The 26,149-nt window shown below is 49.4% G+C and overlaps 1 protein-coding gene across 1 annotated transcript in view; it reads left to right on the top strand.

The window, feature by feature from the left end:
• EVC2 (Ellis van Creveld syndrome 2) overlaps window positions 1–26,149 on the top strand; it is a 143,046-nt gene that overhangs the window by 79,229 nt on the left and 37,668 nt on the right. Inside the window, exons 13-15 of the mRNA XM_008566319.1 lie at window positions 6,443–6,897; window positions 10,766–10,970; window positions 15,336–15,458. Of these exons, the coding sequence (XP_008564541.1) occupies window positions 6,443–6,897; window positions 10,766–10,970; window positions 15,336–15,458 (783 nt within the window). The remainder of the gene's footprint in view (window positions 1–6,442; window positions 6,898–10,765; window positions 10,971–15,335; window positions 15,459–26,149) is intronic.

The following is a 26,149-nucleotide window of genomic DNA, read 5'->3' as shown; positions in this document are numbered from 1 at the left end:
GGGGGGGGGGGGGGGGGGGCAGTTCAGGGTCTGAGTCGGGCAGGAGGGTAGTGGGGTTCAGGGCCATGGTGGGAGTGAATGTTATTCGCTGGGGGTCTAGCAATTGTGCTTGGTAATGAGTTAATTGGGCATCGGAGATCCATTTGCCAGGAGGGGACTTGAGTAATGTCTCTACTCCGTGCAGGGTGATTATTGATAAATCTTGTCCTAAGGTTAGCTTTTGGGCTTCCTTGGCTAGGGTGGCAGTTGCTGCTATGGCTCGCAAACAGTTTGGCCACCCAGCTGCTACGGGGTCCAGTTTCTTAGATAGGTATGCTATGGGCCATTTCCAGGGCCCCAAGGTTTGGGTTACTACTCCTTTAGCCATGCCAGATTTTTCTGAGATGAATAATTGGAATGGCTTTTCTAAATTTGGGAGAGGTAGGGCTGGGGCCTGTATTAGTTTTTCCTTTAAGTGGGCAAAGGCCTTATCTTACCTGTCTGTCCAGGTTATTTGTTCTCCCATTCCTTTAGTAGATTCATAAAGAGGCTGGGCAATCTCAGCAAAACCCGGAATCCATAATCTGCAATACCCTGCTGCTCCCAGGAATTCAGGAACCTGATGTTTTGAGGAAGGGCGAGGGATTTGGGTAATAGCCTTTACTCTATTGCCTGATAACTTTCGTTGGCCTCCGGATAGTATGTAACCCAGACAGCTGATGGCTGGGCTGCATAATTGGGTCTTTTTAGCAGAGACCCAGTATCCTAGGATTTGTAAAGTCTTCAGCAGGTCTTTAGTGGCTTGGATACAGTCGAGTAGTTTTAGCAGCCAACAGAATGTCATCTACATATTGGAGCATTAATACTTGGGGCTTCCATCTTACCTTGAAGTCGTGGAGATCTTGGCTCAAGGCTTCATCAGAGAATTTTTAAATCCTTGGGGAAGTCTAGTCCAGGTTAGTTGTCCTGAGAAATGTCCCTCTGGATCAGTCCATTCAAAGGCAAAAATGGGTTGACTGGCCTCTGATAAAGGAATACTGAAGAAGGCATCTTTTAGGTCAATTACAGAGTATATTTGGTGGTCAGGTGGTAATTGGCTTAATAAGGTGTATGGGTTGGGGACAGTGGCATGAACAGTCTCTACCCACTTGTTGACCTCTCGTGAGTCCTGAACCAGGTGGTAATCTTGTGTCCCTGGCTTTTGCACAGGTAGCAGAGGAGGGTTCCAACTGGATTTGCAAGGGATTAAAATTCCTTCTTGTATTAATTTATTTATGTGGGGGGCTATGCCTAAAAGTGCCTTTCAGTTGAGAGGATATTGTTTGATTCTGACGGGCGTTGCAGAACTAAGTAGTTGTACCACCACAGGCGGCTGATGTTTAGCCATACCTGCGGGGTTGGTTTCAGCCCACACTCCAGGAATTTCAATTATTAGGGTCTTTAAAAGTTCAGTGTTGTTACCTGAGGGCTCTGACATCTCCTGTGTTGGGGGAAGCAGTTGGTATTCTTCCCCCAGTGGGACAGAGGTGTGTGTTACGAGTATGGGTGTGGACCTCCCGCCTAGCGTCAGACTAGCCACCTCAGGAGAAAACGTGATAGTTGATCCCAGTTTGTGTAGCAGGTCCCGCCCTAATAGGGGGTAGGGGCAGTCTGGCATCATTAAAAACGTGTGGGTATCAGTGCCTCTACCCAAGTCTGTCAGGTGGGCTGTGGTCCAAGGGCAGAGACGGGTCTCCCCTGTTGTTCCCTGTACAGGGATGGCTGGCTTTGAGCTTGTCCGCATTGGCTTCTTCAGGACTGAGTATGTGGCTCCTGTATCCACTAGGAAGGAAACAGGTTGGCCCCCCACTTGTAAAGTTACCATTGGCTCCCGGGGCCTTTATCTTTGGAGCCATGGGCCCGCCAGCCTCTTGACCTAATTGTAAAACGGCCTTCTGTTTGTCCTGTTGTCCTTCCCCTCGATGGTGTTGGGGAGCCCCTCCCCTTGGGCATTCATTTTTGCAGTGTCCCTTTTCCTTACAATAGGCACATTGGTCCTTGTCTAAGGGCCAACATCCTTGGGTTGACACTCCTGGTTTGCGAGGTAAGCCAGGTCCGTTGCCAGAGGCAGCCAGAAGAACCTTAGTTAATCTTTTGACTTGTTTTTCTTCTGGTGGGTCTCGATTGTTATAAACTTGCTGGGCAATTTCTATCAATTCAGAAAGTACCTTTCCCTCAAACCCATCTAAGCTTTTGTAATTTACGTTTTATGTCTGGGTCCTACTGGGTCACAAAGGCCAAATTAACCGCTCACCTGTTTTCAGGTGCCTTGGGGTCTATAGGTGTATATGTCCTGTACACCTCTAGGAGGCGTTCCAGGAAGGCACTAGGGTATTCATCTGCCCGTTGCACAGTCTCGGTTACCTTAGATAAATTAGTGGGCTTGCGGGCCGTGGCACGGACACCCCTCAGAAGAACCTGGTGGTACCGGTCTAGAGACTCCTTACCTCTATCGGTATTGGGGTCCCAATCAGGATGCATTAAGGGAAGAAGGACAGCCATCTGCTGGGGATCATCGGTGGGTAGCCCATTTGGGCCCAGGATTGAGCGTTGGGCTTCCTGCTGAATTCGTTCATGTTCTTCCGAAGTGAAGAGAGTTTGTAAAAGCTGCTGACAATCATCCCAGGGAGGCTGATGGGTGTAACAGACAGATTCTAAAAGCGAAATGAGCCCCTGTGGCAGAGAAAGAGGGGTTCTGTTTTTTCCAATTATGCAGATCACTCGTCGTGAATGGCACATAAACCATAAAGGGACCCTGTGGGAGGGTGCCTGCCAAAGGGGAAAAAGAGAGGCAGGCTGAGGACTGGTAGGTGCAGAGGGTGAAGAGGCGGAGGGAGAGGACTCAGGCAAGTCTGGGGAGTAAAGCGTTCCAGACCGGGTGTGTGGGGGGACAGAGGAGTTCAGAGACACAGGGTGAAGGGTCAGGATTGGTAGGATAGGGTGGGGGGTCGAAGACGTCCAGACTGTCAGGAGTGGCTGGAAGTATGTGAGATCCGGGGCCAGGCTTCGGGGGCATTGATCCCCTTGAGCAGGCCAGGAGGATTGTACGGTGCCCATGAGGATTCTTAATCTCCTTTGACGTTCCTGTAAAACAGCCTTTCAACCATTTAGGGGGGTCAGTAAGGACGTCGATCCAGACCTGTATGTAGGGGATTTGATCGGGGTGTCCGGGTTTACCAAAAATGGCTCTTCGGACAGCCAGAGTGGTCGGAAGGTCAAGAGTGCCGGCAGAGGGCCAGCCGACATTGAAGGCCGGCCACTCTAACTCACTAAATTTTTTGAGATTACAATTATCTGGACAGCACCCATAATCAAGCCCCCATTGTTCTATATCAGAAAAGTTTTTCAGAAAACAGTCAAGAACCAAGGAACAGGTTGATGTTGTCTGTCCCATGTTGCCCTGTAAAGCAGATTTTGGCCAACAAGCAGACAAACGACAAATAACAGCTAATAAAACGGTCATAAGGACATACATAACAAAGACAAACAGAAAGGTTCCTACAACAACCCGATCTGGCCAACAGGGAGGCCAGTCAGAGGACCTCTGTGACGTCTCGCAGAGTCCAGGGGCCAGTGTAAACAGCTGCGTCCAGCCTGACCACTAACTCCCATTACTTGGGTTGACCCACCTGATTCCTGAAGTGGCAGATCGAACCCGCTGGCGATGAGTGGGGCCGAGGAACGTCTCTCGGGAGGTCCCCTTTGTTTACCGCTGGCAGTCGATGCACTGTGCTGAAGCTCCTCGGCTAGAGTCCAGGGGTAGATCTCGCTGGGGCCTCCAAAATGTTATAACCCAAGCGAGAATCACACCAAGGACGACTCCAGCCTGAGAAGTTTAAGAGTTTATTTTCGGCAGCCGGGACTGCATCAGCCAATTGAAGATGCAGCCCCGAAAAATGGTTTACTTTCAATTTTTAAGCTTTGCAAGGCACAAACAGCCGATCGGCAGATCCCATTCCAGCCAATGCAAGCAAGCCAGCAGTACATAAGCTAATTCTGCGGTTAGCACAGCTCCCCTCCTCCCGCCCTTTTCCTACCCAAGCAGCCTAAGCGGCAGGTTTACCCAAAATAGAGGTTTATATAAAATGGTGGTACTGTTGCTGGTAACACTATTTTCTCTTTAATTAATCATTTCTGGACACCCACCGAGTACCAGGTACTAAGCCAGGCATTGCCTTCAGATAGCTAGGATGGGCAGGGTGACTGGGCAAGCGAGATGTGGCATCTACAGTTGACTGGTAGTGACTAATTAGAAGGCTGCATTGAGAAGGTAGCTAGCCAGCCTCAGCACAACAGAGGGACGTGGTATTGAGTATTTATTTAACACTGTATTGCATGTATTATATAAGATAACTTGTTTAATCTTTACATTAACCCTATGAGAGAGAAACTACTGTTTTCTCCATTATTTTTTTTTTATGAAGATACTAAAGATTAGAGAACTCTAATAATGTGGTCAAGGTTAAATATCTAGTAAGTGGCACAGATGGCATTAAGCCTGGGCCTGTCTGCCTTTGGGCCTAAGCCTTATCCTTGAAACCAACCTGCTCAGCTATCTGTCTGCCCTGAGAGAGGAGAGACCAACACATAGATGCATAATGCATCACAACAGGCTCACCTCGCGTTGTGTGCATGCATTCGAGTAGTGCAGAGGAGGGTACGACTCTTTCTGCTGGGGAAGGCTTTACAGAGCAGGTGCAGCGTGCACTGAGTCCTGGAGGATAAAGATGCGTTTGATGTGTATAAGGCCGGGAAGGACATTGCAGGCAGTTAGGAGGCATCTTGTTTCAAGGCAAAGCACTAAGGCGAGAGAGTGCTGCTGTGTGTGGGAACTCTAAGAACACGATGAGGCTGGAATGTGCAGCGGGAGGAGGGCGGCGGCTGCAAGAGACCTGTCCGGGAAGCAGCGCCAAGGCAACGAGGGCCTGGGAGGCCAGGCTGAGGGCATGGGGAGCATAGAAGGGTTTTCAGGAGGAGAAAGAGAAGTTGGATTTGGTATTGAGGAAGCTCTTGTGAGCACCTGTGGGAAGGACACGAAACCCATGGGGGGTCTAGCACTTGGCCAGGTGAGTGCTGACACCACGCCCTGAGCTCGGGGAGTCAGGAGATGCCGAGGATGTATGGGGCACACGGACGCCATCTAGGTACTTGGCTGGTACCATTCAACCTGATTGAATAGACTGTTTGGTACCATTCAGGAGGGAGGGGAGAGACGTAGAGTAACTTTTAAGTTTGGTCAATAGGAACTCTACTTATTATGGCCAAGTTTTGGGCCCAATAGAAAGCTGTGATTCTGACCCTGATCGTTGAAGTCTGTCCCACCCTTGAGCATCACCATATTCCTCTCTGAGTCACTGGTTAAGGGATCAAAACAATGGGGCCCAGGACGCCATTACACTGATGGTCTGGCCCGATGCAAGGTCAGCATCTAGAAGGGTGGATGGACTCCAGATCTTATGAGAGATGCTGGCAGTCTTCTGTGAATATTATTTCTTGCAGCTACTTTTGATCACTCTTATGAGTGGCCCAGGATGAGGAATGTACTCCATGAAGGCAAAAGTTTATGTTCTATCTCCAGTGCTGAGGGCACTGCCTGACACATAGTAGGTGCTCAATAAATGTTTGTGGAATGAACAAAGTGACATTCTCTGGTCACCAGGACCTGTGAATGAAAGGAAGACCATCTCATGTTCTCACAAAATAGAACCGAGTCTATCTGAGGACCCACTGTTATAAATGACACTAGGAGGGATATTTACACCTACTGCTCTTTCTCTCTGGAATGTTCTTTCCCCATTTTTTACCCAGATTAAGATAAGTCCTCATCTCTCAGGTCTCACTTAGATCTTTTTTCTTAAAAGGCCTTTGCTGGTCTCCTCATTTAAGTTGACTCTCAATGATCTCAGTATTGTTTTTCCTTACAATATCAGATTTTCAGATACTATTTGCCTGGATATAAGTGATAATTATAGCAGGCATTTATTGATGTGAACTCCACACCAGGCACTTTTCTAAGAGCCGTACAGGTATTAAGCAACTCATATAATCCTCATAACTACTCTGTGAGGTAGGTCCTATTATAATCCCCGTTATACAGATTAGGAAATAGAGGCACAGAGAAGGTAAGACACTTGCTTTGGGTCCCTCAGCTTGTGAATAGAGGAGCCCGGATTGAAACTCGTGTGGTCTCTCTGGGCTTTACCTACTCAATAAATGCGTGTTCAATGAATGTTGAACGCATGAAGTTTTCACTACATTTTATTTTATTCTCTTAAGGATAATTTTCAAAGCATGATATTTATTGTTGGGGAAAGACTGTAAACCTTCTGTACCTCCTGCAACAAACTTCCAGAGTGTTTTCCCAAAGGGCTGTACCCCCCAAGCCCCTCCCCCCTTTAACTTTTCTTTCTAAAATTCCTGCCAGCACAAGGAGCAGCGAAAAGAGCAAATGTCCATTGGCGAAGCCTTCCGAGCCGCTGAAGACATTGGGCAGTACCTGTGCCAGTGGCGGAGCATGATGGGAGAGCACAGCACCGCCCTGGAGGAGCTGCAGGAGTGTCTGGATCAGGCGGCCCTGGACGACTTCAGGGCCCTGACCCTCTCGCTGTCCGAGAAAGCCACTGAGGAGCTGCGGCGCCTCCAGAACTCAGCCATGACCCAGGAGCTGCTCAAGCGCAGCGTGCCCTGGCTCTTCCTGCAGCAGATCCTGGAGGAGCACAGCCAGGAGATGGTTGCCCGAACGGAAAAGCTGGAGGGCGAGCAGCGGGACAGGGACCAGGAGGGCGTCCAGAGCGTGAGGCAGAGGCTGAAGGATGACGCGCTGGAGGCCTCGATGGAGGAGCAGGTGGAGCTGAGACACTGGGAGCGCTTGGTCTTCATGTGAGTGTCCCCGCCTGTCCTGATCACCTCTTCTCCATCCCACTGGTGAGGGAGGGATTCCCACCCTGCGGTTAAGGGTATGGCCGAGCTTGTGACACCCAGCACTGATCGCGGTGTGGAGATCAACAGCAGCTTATTCTTTATAAAAATTCACAGCCCAGGGGAGGAGGATCCCACATGCCACGCAGGGCCACGCAGGGAAAGGAAGACTGTCTCATGTTCTCACAAAATAGAGCTGAGACTGTCTGAGGACCCACTGTTATAAGTGACACCAGGAGGGACATTTACCAGAGCTGTGGGAGGCAGGCTTTGTAGTAGTAAGAGGGTCGAGTGGCCCCTGGTTCCCACAGGAGAATGAGATTGGCTCGTTAGAATAACCCCACAGGCTGGCGGGGAGCTGAAACCTGCTACTCAGGGGTAAGCGGGAACTGCACCTATCCTCTTGATAAGAAGTGTCTGGCAAGGGGACCTCACCCGTGGGAGCCGAGTGGAGAGGGGAGCTTGTGGTCAGGCCATTCCAGGCTCTCCTGGTTGCACCAGATGTCAAGGTAGCACATGATATTAGGCCTTGGTTTTAGTTCTTACACCACACTTAATTGTCATTTCACCTGGCCCTTTTATTTACTGGCTCATTAATTGGGCTATTTAATTTTATTCTTAATTCGAGAACCATGTAATGACTTTCACTTCTGAACAAGATGTAGTAGACCACAGCTGACCAAGCCTCCTGCTTCAATAACTAGAAAATCATAGATAAATTGCACAGATAATGTTTTTTACAGATGTGGAGAGCTGTGGGAGCAATGAGGACTTGCTGGAGGCAGATTCCAGAGGGGCCAGTGTCCAGCAGTCCTTTATTTCCCGGCAACATTTCCCAGTTCCTGTGCCAACTGGGACTTGGCTCCCAAGAAGGGAGCCTTTAGTGGGGTAGTAGAGACCAATGGAGCTTTTGGTGGTTGGTTGGGGCTGGCACATCAGACTGGAAACTGGAGGAGACCCAAATGTGGCCAGTGTGGAATGAGATGTGGGCAATGTAGACCAAAAGACCTGGGTTTAAATCCCAGCACCATCGCCTATTGTTTGAGTGTGGGCACGTTACCTACCTTTTCTGGGCCTCGTCTCTCTTGCCTGTAAAATGATGACCACAACACTGAATCATCTAGGATGCTTCCAGCAGCACATGATATGTACTATCGAGCGATTTAAAATGTGAAGGCTATGCCTGTGTGACAGCCTGGGCTCTTCTCAGATGCTGTGATGCGCCTGGGTGGTAGTGCATCTGTCTGCAATGCCCACCTTCCCCTGGTGGAAGTTCCCTCCTAGGATCTTGCTGCCTCCAAGATGCAGGCCCCTCATAACACAGTTCTTGTTCTGGGGACTGACTTTGCTACCAGGAGAACAGGTCCCGGGTGTTTGCAGAAAGTGATATTATCTTGGTTTGCAGTAAGCAGCCTCTGGCTCTTTCCCGTCTCTCTCTTTTGTGATTCTGGCCTCATTTATTTTCCAGTCTTTGTTAGTTTTTGCTTTCTTGACAAGAAAAACAAGATGCTGTCTTCCCCAAGCCTGTAAAAATCAGATCATCAAATGCCATTTCTTATTCCCAACAGTGTGTATTCAGCTCAGACTACAATCCACCAGACCCTCTTTATACATTCACACCAGCTCTGGACTGTTCACAGTGCCGTTCTCCGTAGAATTAGACTTGCCATGCATGTCACCAGGTGGTCGTTTTCTTCAACTTCATTTGGATCCATTTTTCAGGGAATACTACTAAAGCCACCATTGATTTAGCTGTTCACCAGGAAAGGAGATCTCACTTAGCTATCAGAAAACTTTTCGTGATTCTTCTAAAGGTTAAAAAGGGTCAACTCAAAATGCACGCAATGTGAATCTGCTTATAGACTTAGCTTATTTAAGATCCTACAGGGGTGCAGCCTTCATTCTGAGGCATTACATAAAAACAACTTTGCACTATAGTTTTGTAAGCTTCCCGATTACAAGTGACATACAGTCACTGTAAACCTGGTTTCCTAAAGTAGGAATTAATGAGGAAGAATATTTTTGCCAGGGAAAGTGTGTCTTTGAGACTTCTTTCCTGAGTTCCTGCCTTGATTTTAATCTCCTTCAGGGCAAAGGTCCTGCCTCCTCTCTTTCTGTATTCTCTTGGTGCCCACGTGGTGGAAGAGGAAGACATGACCACTAGGGCAAGAATAACTACCTGGGTCCATTTCAGAGCTGCTTTCCCCTTGGATTGCACTCAGCCAGCCAGCAGCAAGGCAAAGGCTCTGCACGAGAGGGTGCGAGTTCCCGGAGGTGCTTTATACATCCGTGATCTCCGTGGGCTGAGGAACCCAAAGCAGGTGTCATGCAACCTGGGCTCAGGACCTTGAGACTGTTTGGGGCCGAGGACCCGCATCATCCCTGAAGGCTCTGTTCTATTTCCACGAGAGAACTTTCTAGCTGAGCCACAGTCCCATGTTCCCACATTGAGATGTGGGTGGGGTAAGCCTGGCACTGGCCTCCCATGGTTGGGATTCTGCAGATATTTCTGATTTTTAAATCATCCACAAAGAATATTTTATGCAGCCAGTGTTGACAGAGCATTGCCAGAATAAATAGACAAATCTGTGATTGTCTGCAGAGAATATTCGTTGTGTGAATGAACGGGCACACGTTGCACAAAGTAGGAAGAGCAAGGGGCTCTGCTGGAATTGCTCTCTCCTGGGTAAGGGAGGAGATGCTGTCCAGAAGTCCCCAGCACACTGCTCCTTTTACCTCATTGGCCAGAACTGGGTCCTGCATGGCTGGGCGAGTGAGCCTGTGGCCATTCTCCCCTTTAGAGGGGTTGTGGGACTTGCCAGAAAGAGGAGGGACCGTTCCTCAATGTCCTCATCTGCAAACTGAGGACAAAGTTGCTGTAAGGATTAGAGATGATGTACGTTAATGTATTTGTTTCCTAGGGACACTGTAACAGAGTACCACAAAGTTGGTGGCTTAAAACAATGGAAATTTATTTTCTCACATTTCTGGAGGCTGGCAGTCCAAAATCAAGGTGTTGGCAGGACCTTGCTCCCTCAGAAGGTTCTAGAAAGAATCCGTTCCTTGCCTCCCTCCCAGATACTGTGTTGCCGCCAATCCCTGGCATTTGCAGGCTTGCAGATGTGTGATTCCAGCCTCTGCTTCCATCGTCACACGGCCTCCATCCAGTGTGTGTCTCTTCTCCTCCTCTTGTAAGGACACCAGGGTCCACTCTACTCCAGTATGACCTCACCTTATTTACCTCTTAATTACATCTGCAAAGACCCTATTTCCAAATAAAATAACATTCACAGGTACCAGGGGTTAGGACTGGGGGACACAATTTAACCCATAACAGTAAATAAGTCAGCATGGTTTCCACCATGGAATAAGTTTTCACTAAATGATAGCTGTCAGTCACCATCCTTTAAGACCCAGAACAAGGGACCCCCTTTCCCTGACCCCCGGAGCTGGGCTGGGCATCTCTCCTCTGCGCCACTGGTCCCCCCTTACAGTCTCCTGCTGCCCAGGCTCAGAGGACAGTGCTGTGTTTTTGTGTCTGTTTCTAGAGCAAGACCAGGTTATCTTCAAGGTCATACGTGCTAGGAGAAGGCCTGTTGTGTCCTCAAAGACTCATTCAATTCTCATTTCTCAGCTCCAACACGATGCTGTGTGCAGCACAGCCCATAAAAGGTGCTCAGCAAATACTTGTGGAATGAAGGCTTGACTAAGGACATGATGCTCTTCTCTCCAGATGTGGGTGTGACTAATGAACTTTGACTTTCCAGCCTCCCCACCGCAGCCCAGCCCCATCTTCCCCTAAGAACGTGTGGCTCTCTTTCCTCCCCAGGAGGCTCAGCTCCTCGGCCTTCTCCCTGTCTGAGGAGGAGCTGCTCAGGCTGAGGCAGGAGGTCCACGGCTGCTTCACGCAGATGGACAGGAGCTTGGCCCTCCCCAAGATCCGGGCCCGAGTCCTGCTGCAGCGATTTCAGACCGCGTGGCGAGAAGCAGAGTTCCTGAAACTGGATCAGGCCCTGGCTGCTCCTGAGCTGCAGGTAGGATGGACATGTTGGTGGCCTCTCGATTGCAGGGTGGGGGCATCTCCCAGCTGTTGACCCCATAGGGGACCCGGCCTATCCTCTCCAGCCCTGTTGGTGTCTGGCTATTCCTGAAATCACTGAGTTTGTCCTGACCTCGAGATCTATAGTGGACACCACGGGTGCCATGCCCCAATCTCCTTGCCTGGGCCATGCCCTGTCCACCAGTGGCTGCGAGTGTCAGCCACTCCCGCCTCTCTCCTCTCAAGTATTGTGCTCATGGACGGAAGCCACTGGGCCTGAAACCTTATGCTCCCCACCCCCTCCCCAGCCACAGCCGGTGACCAACTCAGGGTACAAACGGACCTTTTGTAACTGGCATAGAGGAGGGACGCTCAGCTCAGCTCAGGTGGGTCAGGAAAAGGGGGTCTCTCTTGCTGGGTCATGAAGGATGACGGACAGCAGCCTCTTAGTGAGCATCTATTGTGTGCCTCGGGCAGATGACTCTTCGTGTGGTTTTGGCTCCAGAGCCCCATATGGGCCAGCCCAGGCCAGACTTCACCTGAGCCCACAACCTTGCATGGCCCTCCCCGTCCTGTTCTGGTTCCCTTGTCCCCTACAGGTTGCCCCTAGAGAGCCCTACCTCGGGAAACCACGTGCCCCCATCCCTGTCTCAGGCTCTGCTGCTGGGAAACCTGACCTAAAACAAGGCCTGTGAACTTGCTGCTTCCTCTGCCAGGAACATGCTCTGTAGCCCACTCATGTCTCAGCTCAAACGTCACATGTGTAGAGAAGACTTCCCGAGCGCTGTCTAAGATAATGCTGTCCCCAGGCATTCTTTAGCACATGGCTGTGTTTGGTGTCTGCACATGATCTGTCATTGTGCGGAATGTCCTGTGTTCTTAAGTTGATCATTGTCTCAGCTCCCACTAGAAACAAGCTCTCAGCCCTTTCACCAGTCCATCCCCAGCTCCCAGAAGAGCACCAGGCACATAGCAGGTGCATAATAAATTTTGTTGGCCTGACCATCCAACTACCCACCCCCATGATGTGTGCAAAATGTTGGGCTTCTCTTGAGGTGAGATATGTTGAGATTGAAAACATAGTAAATAAAAACCGCTTAAGCTTACGTGATCTTACCTGAAGTTCACAGCAGTGCCAGGTGGTAGATGTGATGCCCCCATTTTACAGATGAGAAAACTGAGCAGCAGAGGAAAGGTGAATTGACCTATAGGAAGTAGACGACTGGCCTTGGCGCTGTTGTTTTCTGACTTTAAGCCCACCGCTTTTCTTTGAGAGGGAGCAAAAACATTCAGATATATCCTTTCTGAATAAAAAATAGTAGAAGCAGAGACAACCTGGAAGTTTTTACAGTCTTTCCAATCATTTAAAAAGTGGGTTTTTCTCCTGCTTTTAGAAGGATGTGGAATATACAAAATGGTGGTAGTTAAAAAGTCAGGGATAAATTAACAAAAATCTTTTAAAAAGATTTTGGAACAAGGAAGAAAAATATTTCCAAATAACTGAGGTGTGGCATGGGAATGTGTGACCTGCTGTTACCCCTGCATTCAGGCTGATTGAGGGACAGTTCTGGCAGGAAGTAAGTTTCTGACTTTGCAGTTGTCTGAGGTGCTCGGTGCTCTGAGGGAGGTGGCCCATGCCCGCCACAGGGGCTGCCGCGTCTGCCCAGGCGTAGAGCGCTGGCTGCACAGCCTGCAGCAGGCACTGCGTGGGCAGGGACCGGCGTCTGCGTCAGCCGAGCCTGGCTCCCTTTGGCTGCACCTGCTGTGGGCAGGTGATGGCAGTGCGTGCAGATGGTTTACCGAGCACAGGGGAGGCCTGGGGCCAAGGCAAGGCTGATTCACCCAGAGCTGTGCAAAGCAGGTAGCCCCATCTCAGCCAAGCAAGCGCCAGGACCCTGCCCACCCTGCCAGCTTGGGGTGTGGTGAGTTGTCACGTGCGCAGGCGCCACGGGAGCTCTCGCCGCTTTCATGTTTTTAGAAAATGTTTTTTTTTTTTTTTTTTTTTTTTTTTTTTTTTTTTGTCTTTTTTTCGTGTCCCGCCACGGATCGCAACCCTCAGTGTTGCGCCCGTACCGGACCAGGACCGGCAACGGGATCGCAACCGTCGGCATTGCGCCCACACCCCGCTCAGCCAGTGAGTGGGAACCGGTCGGTATGTGGGATCTGAACCCTCAGCGGGAGCGCCACCACGCTCCCAAGCGGCGCACTGTAGCAGTGCGCCACCGGGCCGGCCCAGAAAATGTTTTTTATTCCACATCTTTCCATCTGTAAAATGGGTACAATGAGGATTACTATGGGCAATAGGTGGTCTAGTGTGCAGAATAGTCAGCACATGCCCCTTCCCCGACCCTCCCCACCTGTCTTTCTTCTGATCACTCTGGAGCTCCTCGATTTCCTCCCTGTTGACCACAAATGGGACACTGCTGTAGGCTGACATAGACTTTCAGTGGCCCTGGACTCTCAGACATCGATGGAGCTGAGTTTCAGAGGACTGTGTAAACTCTGAGGACAGTGTGAAGCAGACTTGCCACCCTATTTCTCCAGGCCCTTCCACAGCTCCCCACCAGGTTCTCGAGGTTCCTGTGGCCTGGCCCCGGACCAGATGTGTGTGCTAAAACTGTCAGTCGAGGTTAAAGGGGGAGGGAAATCCCAACTTGTGGCATTTGCCCATTGCCATGGTGTAAATGCTCCTTCCAGGCCCAGTTTCAGGCTTCCAGCTCAATGTCACTGTTCATGGAGCTGGGAGCACATGGGCATGATCAGCTCTGCTGTGCCCCAACCCCTGCCCCACCTGGCTTTATCCCCTCCCAACCCCAATTCACACTCAGGGCTCAGGGTCCCAGCAGCCTGGCTCTGTTCCTAAGAGGCACTGACATGTAATTTCCTTTTTTTTGGCATTGTCCTTGTTAGATTGGGAGATGATACCTATAGCTAACTCCTGGACCATCTTAGCTGAGCCCAGCCTGGTACTCAAAGAATCCTGGCTCAGGAGGCAGGAAACCTGGGGTCTAGTTCTCAGGCTCCCTTGATGTGGCTTTAGATCACTGACACTGCTCTCCTGGCCTCAGTCTCCTCCTCTGTCAAATGGGAGCATTTGAACTCAGTGAATGCCAGTCCCCATCCAGACCCCAGTGTCTACATCCCTAGATGTGTACCTGCTTCCAAGGACGTGTGGTCCCCTTGTGTAATGTCACCGTGGCCAGTCCAGGTCATTGCTTGGGAGCCCGGGATAGAATCCCGTGGGCAGGCCTGTGTCCAGGTCCACAGTGGGCTCTGGTAGATCACAGGCCCTCCAGGGGTGTAGCAAGGGAGAGGAGGACCACCTGCAGGCATCGCACGAGCACCTCAGGGTCTGTGTGGTGCTCTGTTCTGCTGTCATGTGTGTCATTAGGTTGTTACGTGATATTATATTGCTATGTATCATGTTACGTTGTTCTGTTTATTAAGTTTGTCGTATTATGCTCTATTATGTTATGTTGTCATATTTATGTCATGTTCCTCCAGTAATCCTTGAGGTAGATGTGGTTATCCCTATTTTTCAGGTGGGCAGACTGAGGCTCAGAGATGATAGCACCTGCTACACTCACTCAGTGAGTGACAGTGTGCTGACACCCATGACCTCACCTCCACCTCTGTCACCCTCGCTTTCTCCATTCCAGCCCCAGGCTTCTTCCCCCTTTAGTGCCTGGAGCCCTCTGCTCCCAGATTTTCACATGACTGACATTTGTCATTTGGTCTTAGGTGAAATGTCACTTCTTGACATTCGTGAAGAAGCAGGTATGTTTATGCAGGTTGTCCACACTGCTGTTCCGTGGGACCTGTCTCTGTGCGCACTGTGGCTCCTTGAATGGACACGTGCAGCTGTGCTCGGCAGCCTGGCACCTCCTGCCAGTGTCTTCCCTGTCCACCCCACATGAGCTCATCCCCACGCACTGTCATGACGTCCACTGTCTCACTGCACCCCTCAGCCATCTGATAGTGTCTTCTCTAGTTGCTTGTTTTTGTGTTTACTGGCTATTTCCTCCAGCATCACGGAAGCATCACAAGCACAGGGACCTCGTCCGTCTTGTCCCCTGCTCAGAGCAGCTGGCGGGTCTAGGTTGGAGGTGACTCGAGAGCTCTAGTTGTGTCCCTAGACTTCCTCTACTCCCTCAACTCCCACACCAGAGTGTGTGAAGACCAAAGGCCTGGACACTGAGCTCGTTCCAGGAAAGCGTACGTCTTTCCTCCTCTCTGGCCTGAGGAAGAGCTTTGCGGTTCCGTGAGCTGCAAAACCATCTCTCAGCTTGCAGAGACCTGGGGGCTGTGTGGACTCGCTGGTGATCACCTTCTTGCCAATGTTTTCTCGGACCCTCTCTAGCAACAGTCCAAGGTGAGAAAGCCGCGGTCCAAGAGTAAAAGCAAGACAGACCTTTTCAAGAAGTGCATCGAAGATAAGATTCACCTGTGTGAGGGACAGGCCCCTGAGGACCTGGCGGAAAAGGTCAGTGCTTCCACTTCACTGCTCTTCTCTGCACGTGCAGGGCCAGCCTGTTCGCTCGCATGCAGAGCCTTGGGGCCCTGCTGTCTCTCTCTGTCCGTCTCCACGTGGGACACCACCCCTCCCCCGTGCCTTTCCCCTGTGCCTTCTGTCTGAGCCCGTCCTCCTCTCCTTCTCTACCTGGAGACCTCTCGTCACCATTCGGGACTCGCCTGGTGCCGCCTCCACTGCTGTGGTGGCTGCCGTGTCTGTGCCTGGCACTGTCTTGGGGCCCTTGCACCTGCCGCTTCACTTCCGTCTCCCTTTTTTCTTGCCACCCTCCTCTGTGCCCCTGCAAGCAGCCTGGCCTCTGCGGCCAGCCCGGTTTATACAGGAGGTTCCAGCACCTGCCTCACAGCCTCCTCTATGACACTTTTATCTGTGTTCCTCCCTCTCCCTGGAATAATCTTTCCACCTTTCTGTTCCTGCATAAATCACTTTTGTCCTTTGCTGTCCTCAGCTGTCACCTCTTCCCAGAAGCCTTCCCTGCTCACCCTAGTTCTTCCCATCTATCCCCCCCGATCCCCAGTCCCTTTCTTACTGCAGCACTTACCACACTGTCCATTGGTTCCATAAGTATTTTGGGGGGTGGCACATCCCAGACACTGTGAACTCCAGGGTTGCAGCAATGACCAGGGGAGCCCTGGCACCTGCTGTCCTGGAGGGCACATTATAGTTGTGGGGGATGGGATGGGTGATGAACACTTAAAATTACAGACGTGTTCAGTGCTACTGGAGAGGGAAGTAAGGTGATGTGATGGTGACAGGTGGAGTTGGGCGGCAGTGGGATCGGAGGAGGAAAGGTCTCTCTACAGAGGTGACGTTAAGAGTGGGTGCCATGTGACGCTGCCGGTTGCTGTCTGTCTCCCCCAGCACTCCGCAGAGGGTGGTGCCCAAGAGCAGTACGTTCAGAGGATGGACATGCCGAACTGTGCTGTAGAGCTGCTGTTTTCCCGACATTCTGTCCGTCTCCTCTGCCTAGTTTGTCTTGTTTTTATTTTTTTCGGTGCAAGTGTATTTCTCAGAACACAAGTGCATAATCTGGCAAAGAGCCATAGACATGCTCTGGGCAAGGTTAACGTCTCCTTTCAGGGGTGTCCAGGTTGTTGATGTCTTAAGGGACTCCAGAAGTAGCACCCCTATTCCTGGCCAGGTTCTAGGAAAAATTGAAAAGAAAGACAGAGATGAGGCAGGTACAGGTGAAATGTCATCTTTCTTGTTATTAAAGGCTAATTCAGAAGACTTAAATTAACATGAAAGCCAAATGGGCTTGTTTAACCACCTGGGAATTGAACAGCCTCCATCACACAATCACAGGGAGCACGGGGGAACTGGGGTGGGGGTGGCCTGCCCCTGGGGGAGCAGAGCAGGAGTTGAGCTCCCAACGAGAAGCAAGAGAAGAGCTGGGCCAGCTGCCCAGTTTATTCCTGTTGACCCTCGAGGACAGAGGAGAGGGGTGGAGAGAGGCGGGAGCTGTGCTGCTTGAGCTCCTGCCACGTGCAGGAGGCAGCATGCAGCAGGGGACATATTTCCTCCAGCATGTGCTCTGCGACCCTCTGGAAGAGGTCGCACCTGCCAGAGTTAAGCTGGATGTTGTTGGAGGAAAAGCTGGGATTTGGTCTGGTGGAGAGAACGGGCAGCCTGACCCGGGCTGCTGTGCCTGAGTCCCCGGTCACAGTGAGGGGACAGGAAGGCAGCCCCATGAAAGAGCCTTCTCGAATGCCAGGCTGAGAAAGATGGGGCCATCTCGTTGGCACCACCGAAGGCGGAGAGTCTCAGGAGGAATGACCGGGTGGGAAGATGGCGCGGTGGAGCCTGGCCCATGGAGAAATCTGGTGCGAGTGGCCCGTTCCAACCCGGCGGCTCAAGGCTGAACCTGAGCATCCTCCTTAACATGCCCCTGGCCCCTGCCCCATCACTCCCTTCTCCTCCTGGTTCTCTCTGGTCTGTCTCCTTGTGTCCCGCCCATGCCTGCACTGTTTCTTTGCTTAGGTATATGCAGCTGACTCCCTACTCTTTCCTAACTTTTCCCTCTTCCTTCCAGTCAATTCTCCATACAAAAGGGAGCGTCCTCTTCCTGAAGCCCAGATCTGATTCTCAAGGACCCATCTCCTTTGTCACCCAAACTAGTCATTTTAATAGAAGAAACCAAGCCCATTCCTGCCTGCAGGGGTTGATTTAAACCATCTACAATTGTTTCTCTTGGTGGCAGGTGTGAAATGTTGCTTGTTTCCTTTCCTCCCCTTTTTTTCCCTTTGCCTTTGTTCTGCTTGGGGGTTTTTATGTCATTGAGAAATTTTTGATGCTTTGTATCTCTCACTACTTTTTTTTCATAGTTTCTTTCGATATTGTTCCATTTTTTTTTTCCTTTTTGTCTTTTTTCGTGACCGGCAACGGATCGCAACCCTCAGTGTCGCGCCCATACCGGACCGGGACCTGCCACGGGATCGCAACCCTCGGTGTTGCTCCCGCACCTCGCTCAGCCAGTGAGCGGCCGGTCTGTATGTGGGATCCGAACCCTCGGCGGGAGCGCTGCCGCGCTTCCCAAGCGGCACACTGTAGCAGTGCGCCACCGGGCCGGCCCCGATATTGTTCCATTTTTAATTACAGTATTCTGAGTATTATCAATGAAAAAATCTTAACCCTATTCTTTCCGTTTGTCATCCATGGTCCTCCAGAAGTCAGTCACTCCCCAGGGCTCTGCTTTAGTCACAATGTGGAAAACAGGTCTTTGATTATAATTAACTAAGTTTCTGAGGTAATCAGCATTAACATGACCTGTTAATAGAAAAAGCAAAACCATTTCTAGTCTTCATCGTATTCCTATCAGATCCCAGGCAAATTGCTGATGTGTTTCATGGGTGCTAATCTCCAGACTCACCCAGTGCTGCAAGAATGCCATTTTGAGGTTCATTTCAGGCTCAAAAAAGTTAGTCTCCAGCTCAGGGTGCTCCACCAGGTGTGTGCCAAGACCCGGGCTACCTCAGCCCACCTGTGCAGTGTCTCCTGCTTCACCCTGGTGTCCTGGTCCTGTTAAATTGGTGGGAGGTTCAGATTAGTTATTCCTTCTTTAGTAGCATGAACAGAAATCCAAGACAGATGGGGAAAGAGGTGTCTGAGACTCTCTATGGTGCAGAGAGTATACACGACGACAGCCTGCCTTGGGAATCCTGTGTACGGGGCCACCTCATCCAGTGGACACAGAAAGAGCAGTGTCACCCGAGGCTGCTTGGCATGTCCAAAGCCATCCAGGCAACAGGATATGACCCTCACAACTCAAAGTCATGTCCATCTGGATGGGAAGCCTCGATCTTTCCAGCTCACCCATCCTTGTCTGCCTGTCACAACTTCATAGATACTGCAGGTACATTTAACCACAAAAGGCACTTGGCAAAAAGAGGAGAAAAAAAAAAGTGAAAAGGAGAGAGACATAAACATGTAACTGAAAAGAATTAGGGTCTAAGAGTAAAAGACCAGCTGAATGAGGACGGGGAGCCTGGCGACTGTGCCACGTCATGAGCAGAGGCCACCAAGCCAGGACGAGATGAGAGGGGCTAGGGGTCTGCTGTTCACTGGGGCAGGCTCAGCGTCCCCTCCCTGTCCTGAGCTCACCTCTGTGAGTTTACATTTGGGGCATACCTTTGTCCTACAACATGGTCCCCATGCACAAGCCAGACCCTTCACCTGGCCCTGAGCTGAAGACACAGCCCTCTGCTCCAGCACAGGGGGAAGAACTGGCCAAGTGTTGCTCCCAAGGCTTTCCTAAGGGCGATTTAAATTTTATTTTTGTCTTATGCACCGACTTAAGAGCTTATTTCCCTTCATAAGATGTGATGGCATCTTAATAAGAATAGTGCCTTCGTCTCTGGTTTGCTTTCAAGTGCCTGCAGTGTTCTAGGTGCCTTGCTAAACAGTACAATATGTGTGTATGTATATATGTATTTGTATGATGTATGTGTATGTGAGATGTGTGTGTGTACATAATACGAGCCATCCACACATGAGCCGTATCTGTGAGCTATGCATATGAGTATATATGCACACGTAGGTGTATGTGCTGATGAGGTCTGTTGAGAGCTAAGTGCTCTGCATCTGTTTGCTCCTTTAATCCTCACAACCTGCAAGTCCCAGTGTCATCGTTACGTTAGAGAGAAGGAATTTAAGGCACAGAGAGGTGAAGTAACTCCAGAGTCACAGATGGTTTTCATTCCTCATGTTCTTGCCATCATCTGGCCTGTGTCTTAATCACTGTGCACTTTAACCCTCCCAGCCTCACCAAGAAGCAGGAACAGTTAATGGATATTTTACAGAAGTGGAAACTGAGTCTCAGGGAGGTCAGTGAGTTCAGCCATGTTCTTGCCCCAGGCAGTGGCAGTTCTAGCACTTGCACCGAAAGCTCCCTGTCTGCTCTTCTTTACCATGGAGTACTCCCTGTCCAAATGCCCTGACCAGGGTTGTCAGGGAATATTGTCACCAGATGCGCTTATTTCCCTCAGTTGCACAACGTGGGAGGAGCGTGCCTTGGCTCCCACATCTGCAAAATGGGGATCGTGGCAATGATAAACCTCTGGTCACAGGGTTTTTGTGAGGAGCATACAGGTAGGAAGGTGCTTTTTAACATTGGGTTGGGCTACTGTGCTAGTCTTTTCTCCATAACAGAGCAGCTCCACATGCAACATGATCCAGGCTTTGCAGAGAAAGGCAGCCAAGAGGCAGTTGTCAGCTGTGACCTTTTAATGACAGTCCATCTTCACAGCCAGCCATTTCATTGTGGCAAGTGCCAATAGAATAAGCACTCTCAAGGCAACTGCTTTGATGCTGATCCTGAAAAAGAGCGATCACATCTCAGCACTGGAGCAGCATTCAGAGTTTCATTTGCAGTGTAATTATGGAGGAAATGACAAGTGATTGCAAGCAGTGGAGGGTTACTTGGTCATTGCTTGAGGTAGATCCCTCCAGAGAAACAGGAGCAACGGGAGACAGATAGATGATAGACAGGTAGATAGATAGGAGGAGATTTATGATAGGAAGTGGTTCATGCAATTATGGAGGCTGAGAAGTCCCATGATCTGCCATCTGCACGCTGGACAACCCAGAAGGCTGGTGGTGTGATTCAGTCTGAGTTTGAAGGGCTGAGAACCAGAGGAGCTGACGGTGTCGCTCCCAGTCCGAGGCCAAAGGCCTGAGAACTGGAGCAGCTGCTAGTGTGAGTCCTGGCATCCGAAAGCCAGAAAATCAGGAGTGCCAATGTCCAGCAGCAGGAGAAGATGGATGTCCCAGCTCATGAAGGAGAGGGAATTTGCCCTTCCTCACCTTTTTGTTCTATTTGGGCCCTTAACAGATTGGGTGATGCCTGCCCACGCTGGGAAGGGCCATCTTCTTTACTCAGTTCACCAATTCAAATGGTAATCTCTTCCCAAAACACCCTCACAGACACACTCAGAAATAATTTTTTACCAGCCATCTGGGCATCCCTTAGCCTAGTTAAGTTGACACATAAAATTAACCATACAATCATGTTTTAGAAGTGGGAGGTCCCCTCACAGTTCTTGCATATGAAAAGATGGAGCTAGGGCTTGATTATTAACTGCCCAAGAGACCCACTGTAGGGCCAAGCCTGGCAGGCAGTAGGGTGTCCCCAGAGGAACTTCAGCTTCACTGTTGGGTCTGCAGAGCCTGCTGGGAGCACCTGCTGGGGGACCCCTTCCTTTCCTTACTGGACTCTGCTGCAGATACCCTCTCCAACCCTCAACCCCAGATTGAGGTGGGCTTTGTCTGGACTCTTCCATCTGACAGAAGGGAAAAGAGAGGTCTGGAGAGGCTGGAAGACTTGCCCAAGGTCACACATCAGTGAGTGGGAGAACTGGCCTTTGCGCAGGTGCGTCTGTGTCCCTCACCCCGCCCTGTTGCAGTGCAGTGGGCTGTTGCTATGAGGTGGCTTTACCTCCCAGGATGACTCTTTGGTGCTCTTCCCGTTTCCTCTCCTTTCTCCCATTTTCTTTCTTTTCCTTGCCCTTCCCACCCTTCCCCTTTCCCTTGATTTCCTTCCAGTTCCTCCTTTAAGGAATGTTTTGTGGAGTGTTTTCTCTGAACCAGGCACTGTTGGTGTCTGCCCTTGAGATGTTCACAGCTATAGGTGAGTGATTTGGCCATCAGCCATTTGGAGGTTTGCATCCAGCTTTCAGATAGAAAATCCACCTGATTAATCTGTAGCTCTACCTTGAATAAGTGACTGTGTGGCTACTGCAGAAAGAGCTGCATGACTAATTCAGGGAGGAAAAGACAGACAGACAAATGTGAGCTTCTGCTGCCCACTTTTTCTGTACAGCCAACAGGTTAATAGGGGAAGGTGTCAGCTCTGGTCATAGGCAGCTGTCTTGTGAGGCCAGAGTAGGGCGATCAGAAGCAGGACACTTGGCCACAGATGTCCAGTCCTTCTGATGGGCTGATGACAAACTCACAAATGCATAATTTGAAACCTGGAAGGCTTTGAAGTTAATCAGTTTCCTAAATAAATTTCTGTTGTGATTGTATTAAGCTTACGAATTAATTTGAGAATTGCCATCTCATCCCAAAAGATGGAATGGTTCTTACTTTATTTGGATCTTCTGTTAGGATCTTTAATGAAAATTTACAATTGCGTCCATAAGTAGGGTGAGCATACATCGCGATTTGCTTGGGACAGTCCCAGTTTCCCCTGTTAGTCCCTTGTGTCCTTTTCATGCTCAGCTTGGATGATAAATCATATGGTGACTTTATGAGGTGTATTCTTTGTGGTGATTCCCAGACACATTATAGGTTTGTTTGTAACTGTGAATGATAATTTATTTTCAATCGTATTTCTGACTTACTCAACATTGGCGTGAAGAAATGTAACTAATTTTATAAGTCTTTACAGACTCCGTTATTCTATCTCTGGAGCCAGAGTGCTGGCCCCAAAGTCCTAGCTCTGACACTTTCTAGCTGTAAGACCTTGAGCGAGTTACTTAACCTCTCTGTGTCTTAGTGTACTCGTCTTTCAAGTGTGGAAAAAGAAGCACCTACTTCTTAGGATTGTTGTGAAAATTTTTCTGTTGCTGCTGTTGATTTTTTGCATAGGCAGTTGTAATGTGACAAATAATGACAGCTCTGTAGCCTCCCCTCTGATCCTTGCACCTCATGTCTTTTTCTTGTTGCTGTTTCTGTGTCCTTGTCGGCTTGTTCCAACCTCTCTCTCATCTCTGTTGACTGACTTTTCTCTGGGTTATGGATCATATCTTCTTGCTTCTTTGCATGCTTGGTAATTTTTGATTGGATGCCAGGCATTGTAAATTTTACATGTTGGGTGCTGGCTTTTATTGTGTTCTCTTTAATAGTGTTTGACATGTAGGTAAGTTGCCTGGGATCAGTTTTACGCTTTCATACCTTGTTATTCAGCTTTGTTAGTTTGGATCAAGAGCTTCCTTTAGTCTAGGTGAACTTATCCTCACTACCGAGGTGACATGCTTCAGAGGCTTCTGCCTGATGCCATGTGTGTAATGTCATGTTTTCTCTCTGGCTGGGGGGAGCACGTCCTCTCCCCAGCTCTGTGTGAGCTCCAGCAGTTGTTCTGCCTGTTGCTTTCTGGTGGTTCTATTCCTGGCCTTTCACAGTTCTTTTTTCATTCATGCAGAATACTCAGCCACAAACTCAAGGACGCCCTTCAGATATCTGGAGCACTCTCTCTTTTGTGTAACTCCCTTTTCTTTGGGACTCCTCTGCCCCACAAATTCTGGACACAATGCCCTCCACACTTTGATTTTTGTTCTCACAGCCTGACGAGACTGCTGGGCTCCCCCTGCACCTCCCTGCCTGTGCCGCATCCTAGAAACTGCATGCAGGCAGCAGGCTGGGGCACTCGCAGGCTCACCTGGCCTCTTTCCCTTCTCTCAGCCGTCCTGGTCTTGTGCTGCCTGTTTTCCAGGGTCTGAAAATTCATACGGTGTATCTGGTTTTCTAGTTGTTCGGGGTGGGAGAGTAAATCTGTCCGCAGGGCCAGAAGTGGAAATTTTTAATCTATACTTTTGTTATTTATTTCTAATTTTATTGCATTTTAGTTAGGGAAAAAGGTCTGTATGATAATGACTCTTTGGAATTTATTGAGGCATACCTTGTGGCTATATACTAGGTCTGTTTTTAAAGCTATTTCATCTGTCCTCAGAAAGCCTCAGTGTTTTCCACTGGGTGTAGAGAAGGGAGTGTTAGGAGCTAGGTAGAAGCCAGGCCCTGAGAAACCTGGAAGGCTGCACAGAGGAGCTCAGATGTTTTGAGGGAAAGCCGACCAGATCTAGGCACTCTGTAGAGAACATTTGGGGGATGTATTCAGCTGCGGTCCTGGAAGGAGGTCTCTGTGGGTTGGTTTCCCTGTCCTAGCCTCTGCTCAGGTTAGCTGCAGGGGAACATAAATATATGAGAAGGGATTTATTAGGGCAATTGGCTCATGTGATTGTGAAGGCTGAGGAGTCCCACCATAGGCCGTCTGCAAACTGGATGCCAGTAGCACGGCTCAGTCCAAGTCCGGAAGCCACAAAACCAGGGAAGCCGACGGTGTGATTCTCAGTGAGAGGCCAAAGGCCTGAAAGCCCAGCGGTGCTACTGGTGTAAGTCCTGGTACCCAAAGACTGAAGATCCTGGAGTTCTGATGTCCGTGGATAGGAGAGAAGAGTGTATCCCAGCTCCAGCAGATAGAGCGAGAGATTTGCCTTTTCCTCTGTTTTTGTTCTCTCTGGGCCCCCAGGGGATTGGACTGTGCCCGCCCACATTGAGGGCCTATCTTTCTCACCCCATCCACTCAGGCTCTCATGCTACTCTCCTATGGAAACACCTGCACAGACACACCCCAAAATAATGCTTTATCAGGTTTCTAGTCATTCCTTAATCTAGTCCAAGTTGACACCTAAAATTAACTATCACATAGTCTGTCATTTATATACCTGCTTTTTACTTAACAATGAAACTTGAAGATTTTCCATATTAACGCGTGACAGTTTCCTCCTTGCTTTTTGCAGCAGCACAGCATGTCACAGTATGTATGGATCATAAATGATTTAACCAGCCCTCAATTAATGGACATTTAGGTTGGTTTCAACCCCTTGATATTTGAAACAGTCCTGGAACCTCTGCATGTATCCTATGCTCCTCTGTAGTGAGGTAGGTGGAGCAACTATTACTATCCCCATTTCATAGATAAGAATGCTGAGGCTCAGGAAGATTGAGAGGACTTCCCAAGGTCACGGAGCTGGTAAGTGGTAGGACAGAGCCTAGTGCACAGGCCTCTCCTGCATTTCAGGATCTGCATTCTATTAGCAGATCTTTTTGATGGATCCGACAATGAAAGGACATTTCAGTTCATCTTGGGTGTGTGTCTCCTGCTGTTTTTTAAGTGTATGTACAAATTTCACATAAATATTCTTTAGGAGCATTTGAATATAAATGAAAACAACACAGCCATATTTCCTATTCACCCATTATTTCTGGCCTTCTTTTAATGATCTTGCCCTCCGTCTGGGTGACGTCTGTTCACCCATCCATTATTCATTCACCGTTTCCAGATCTCATAATATGCTGTGCATGCACAGTTCATTGGAAATCCTTTCCCCACAGTAGATTGTACATTCTATTGTGTTTCTGCAGCTGCTGCAGCTGCGGTAATTATGCAAAGGTGGCTGGTGCTTGTCAGGAGTGGCTCTTCATAGTCCTGTGACTTCACAAGTGATGAGAGTTTAAGCATGAGAATAATGTGCTCATTTTCAGATGGCCTAACGAGAGAAGACTGATGGCTCAGGTCCTTAGGCAGCTTGGAAAAGAAGGCGTACTGAAAGGGAATCCATCTTAGGAAGGGAAAGGAAAATCCACCCGTCCACCAGGACATGGAAAGCCTCGAAGCATTCTCCTCATGCATACCAGTACCCTCGAGATGGCCTCCGTCCATTCATCTTGCTGAAGCACTGTTTTGAGAGAAGTTTAACAGCTTCCCACTGCCCCCAAACAAAAGCTAGACTCCTGAGCTTGACATTCAAGGCTTTACAGTTAGACTTCAGCTTACTTCTGTAATCTTCTACTCTACCTCTACTTTTCACATACCAGAAGGTTACCATGATTATCTTTGGACGGTATGAATGTGGAAACTTCTTCTGTACTTTTCTACATTGTCCATTTAAAAATTTTACTTTCCATTTTTATCAAACTTATGCATGCATTTTTTTAAAGAGTCAAATAACACCGTGGGACCTCCGGTCCAGGTTAGTCCCCACCACTTAAGAGAGGCCCAAGCACTGCCGGGCCCACATGCCCTGAGTCAGCTGTACCAGAACAGGCAGGCACTGTGGGACCCCCAGCCCAGGTTAATTCCCGCTGCCCAGAATTGGCAGTCCCGTCAGGATTCAGGCCAGACATCAGGGTGGAATGAGTGGACTGTGATACCTCCTACCACAATGACTAAAAACCAAAGAAAAGATACCAAAAATATGAAAAATCAAGAAAGTACATCACCACCAAAGGAAAATAATAACTCTCAAGCTCTAGATCCTATAGAACAGGAAGTCCTTGAAATGACTGACAAGGAATTTAGAGCAACAATTCTAAGGAAACTAAGTGAGATAGAAGAAAACTCAGTTAGACAACACAATGAAATGAGA

This window comes from Galeopterus variegatus, unplaced genomic scaffold (assembly GCF_000696425.1).
Source record: "Galeopterus variegatus unplaced genomic scaffold, G_variegatus-3.0.2 Scaffold234, whole genome shotgun sequence".
Taxonomy (NCBI): Eukaryota; Metazoa; Chordata; class Mammalia; order Dermoptera; family Cynocephalidae; genus Galeopterus; species Galeopterus variegatus.
This window is presented reverse-complemented; position numbering and strand designations above follow the sequence as displayed.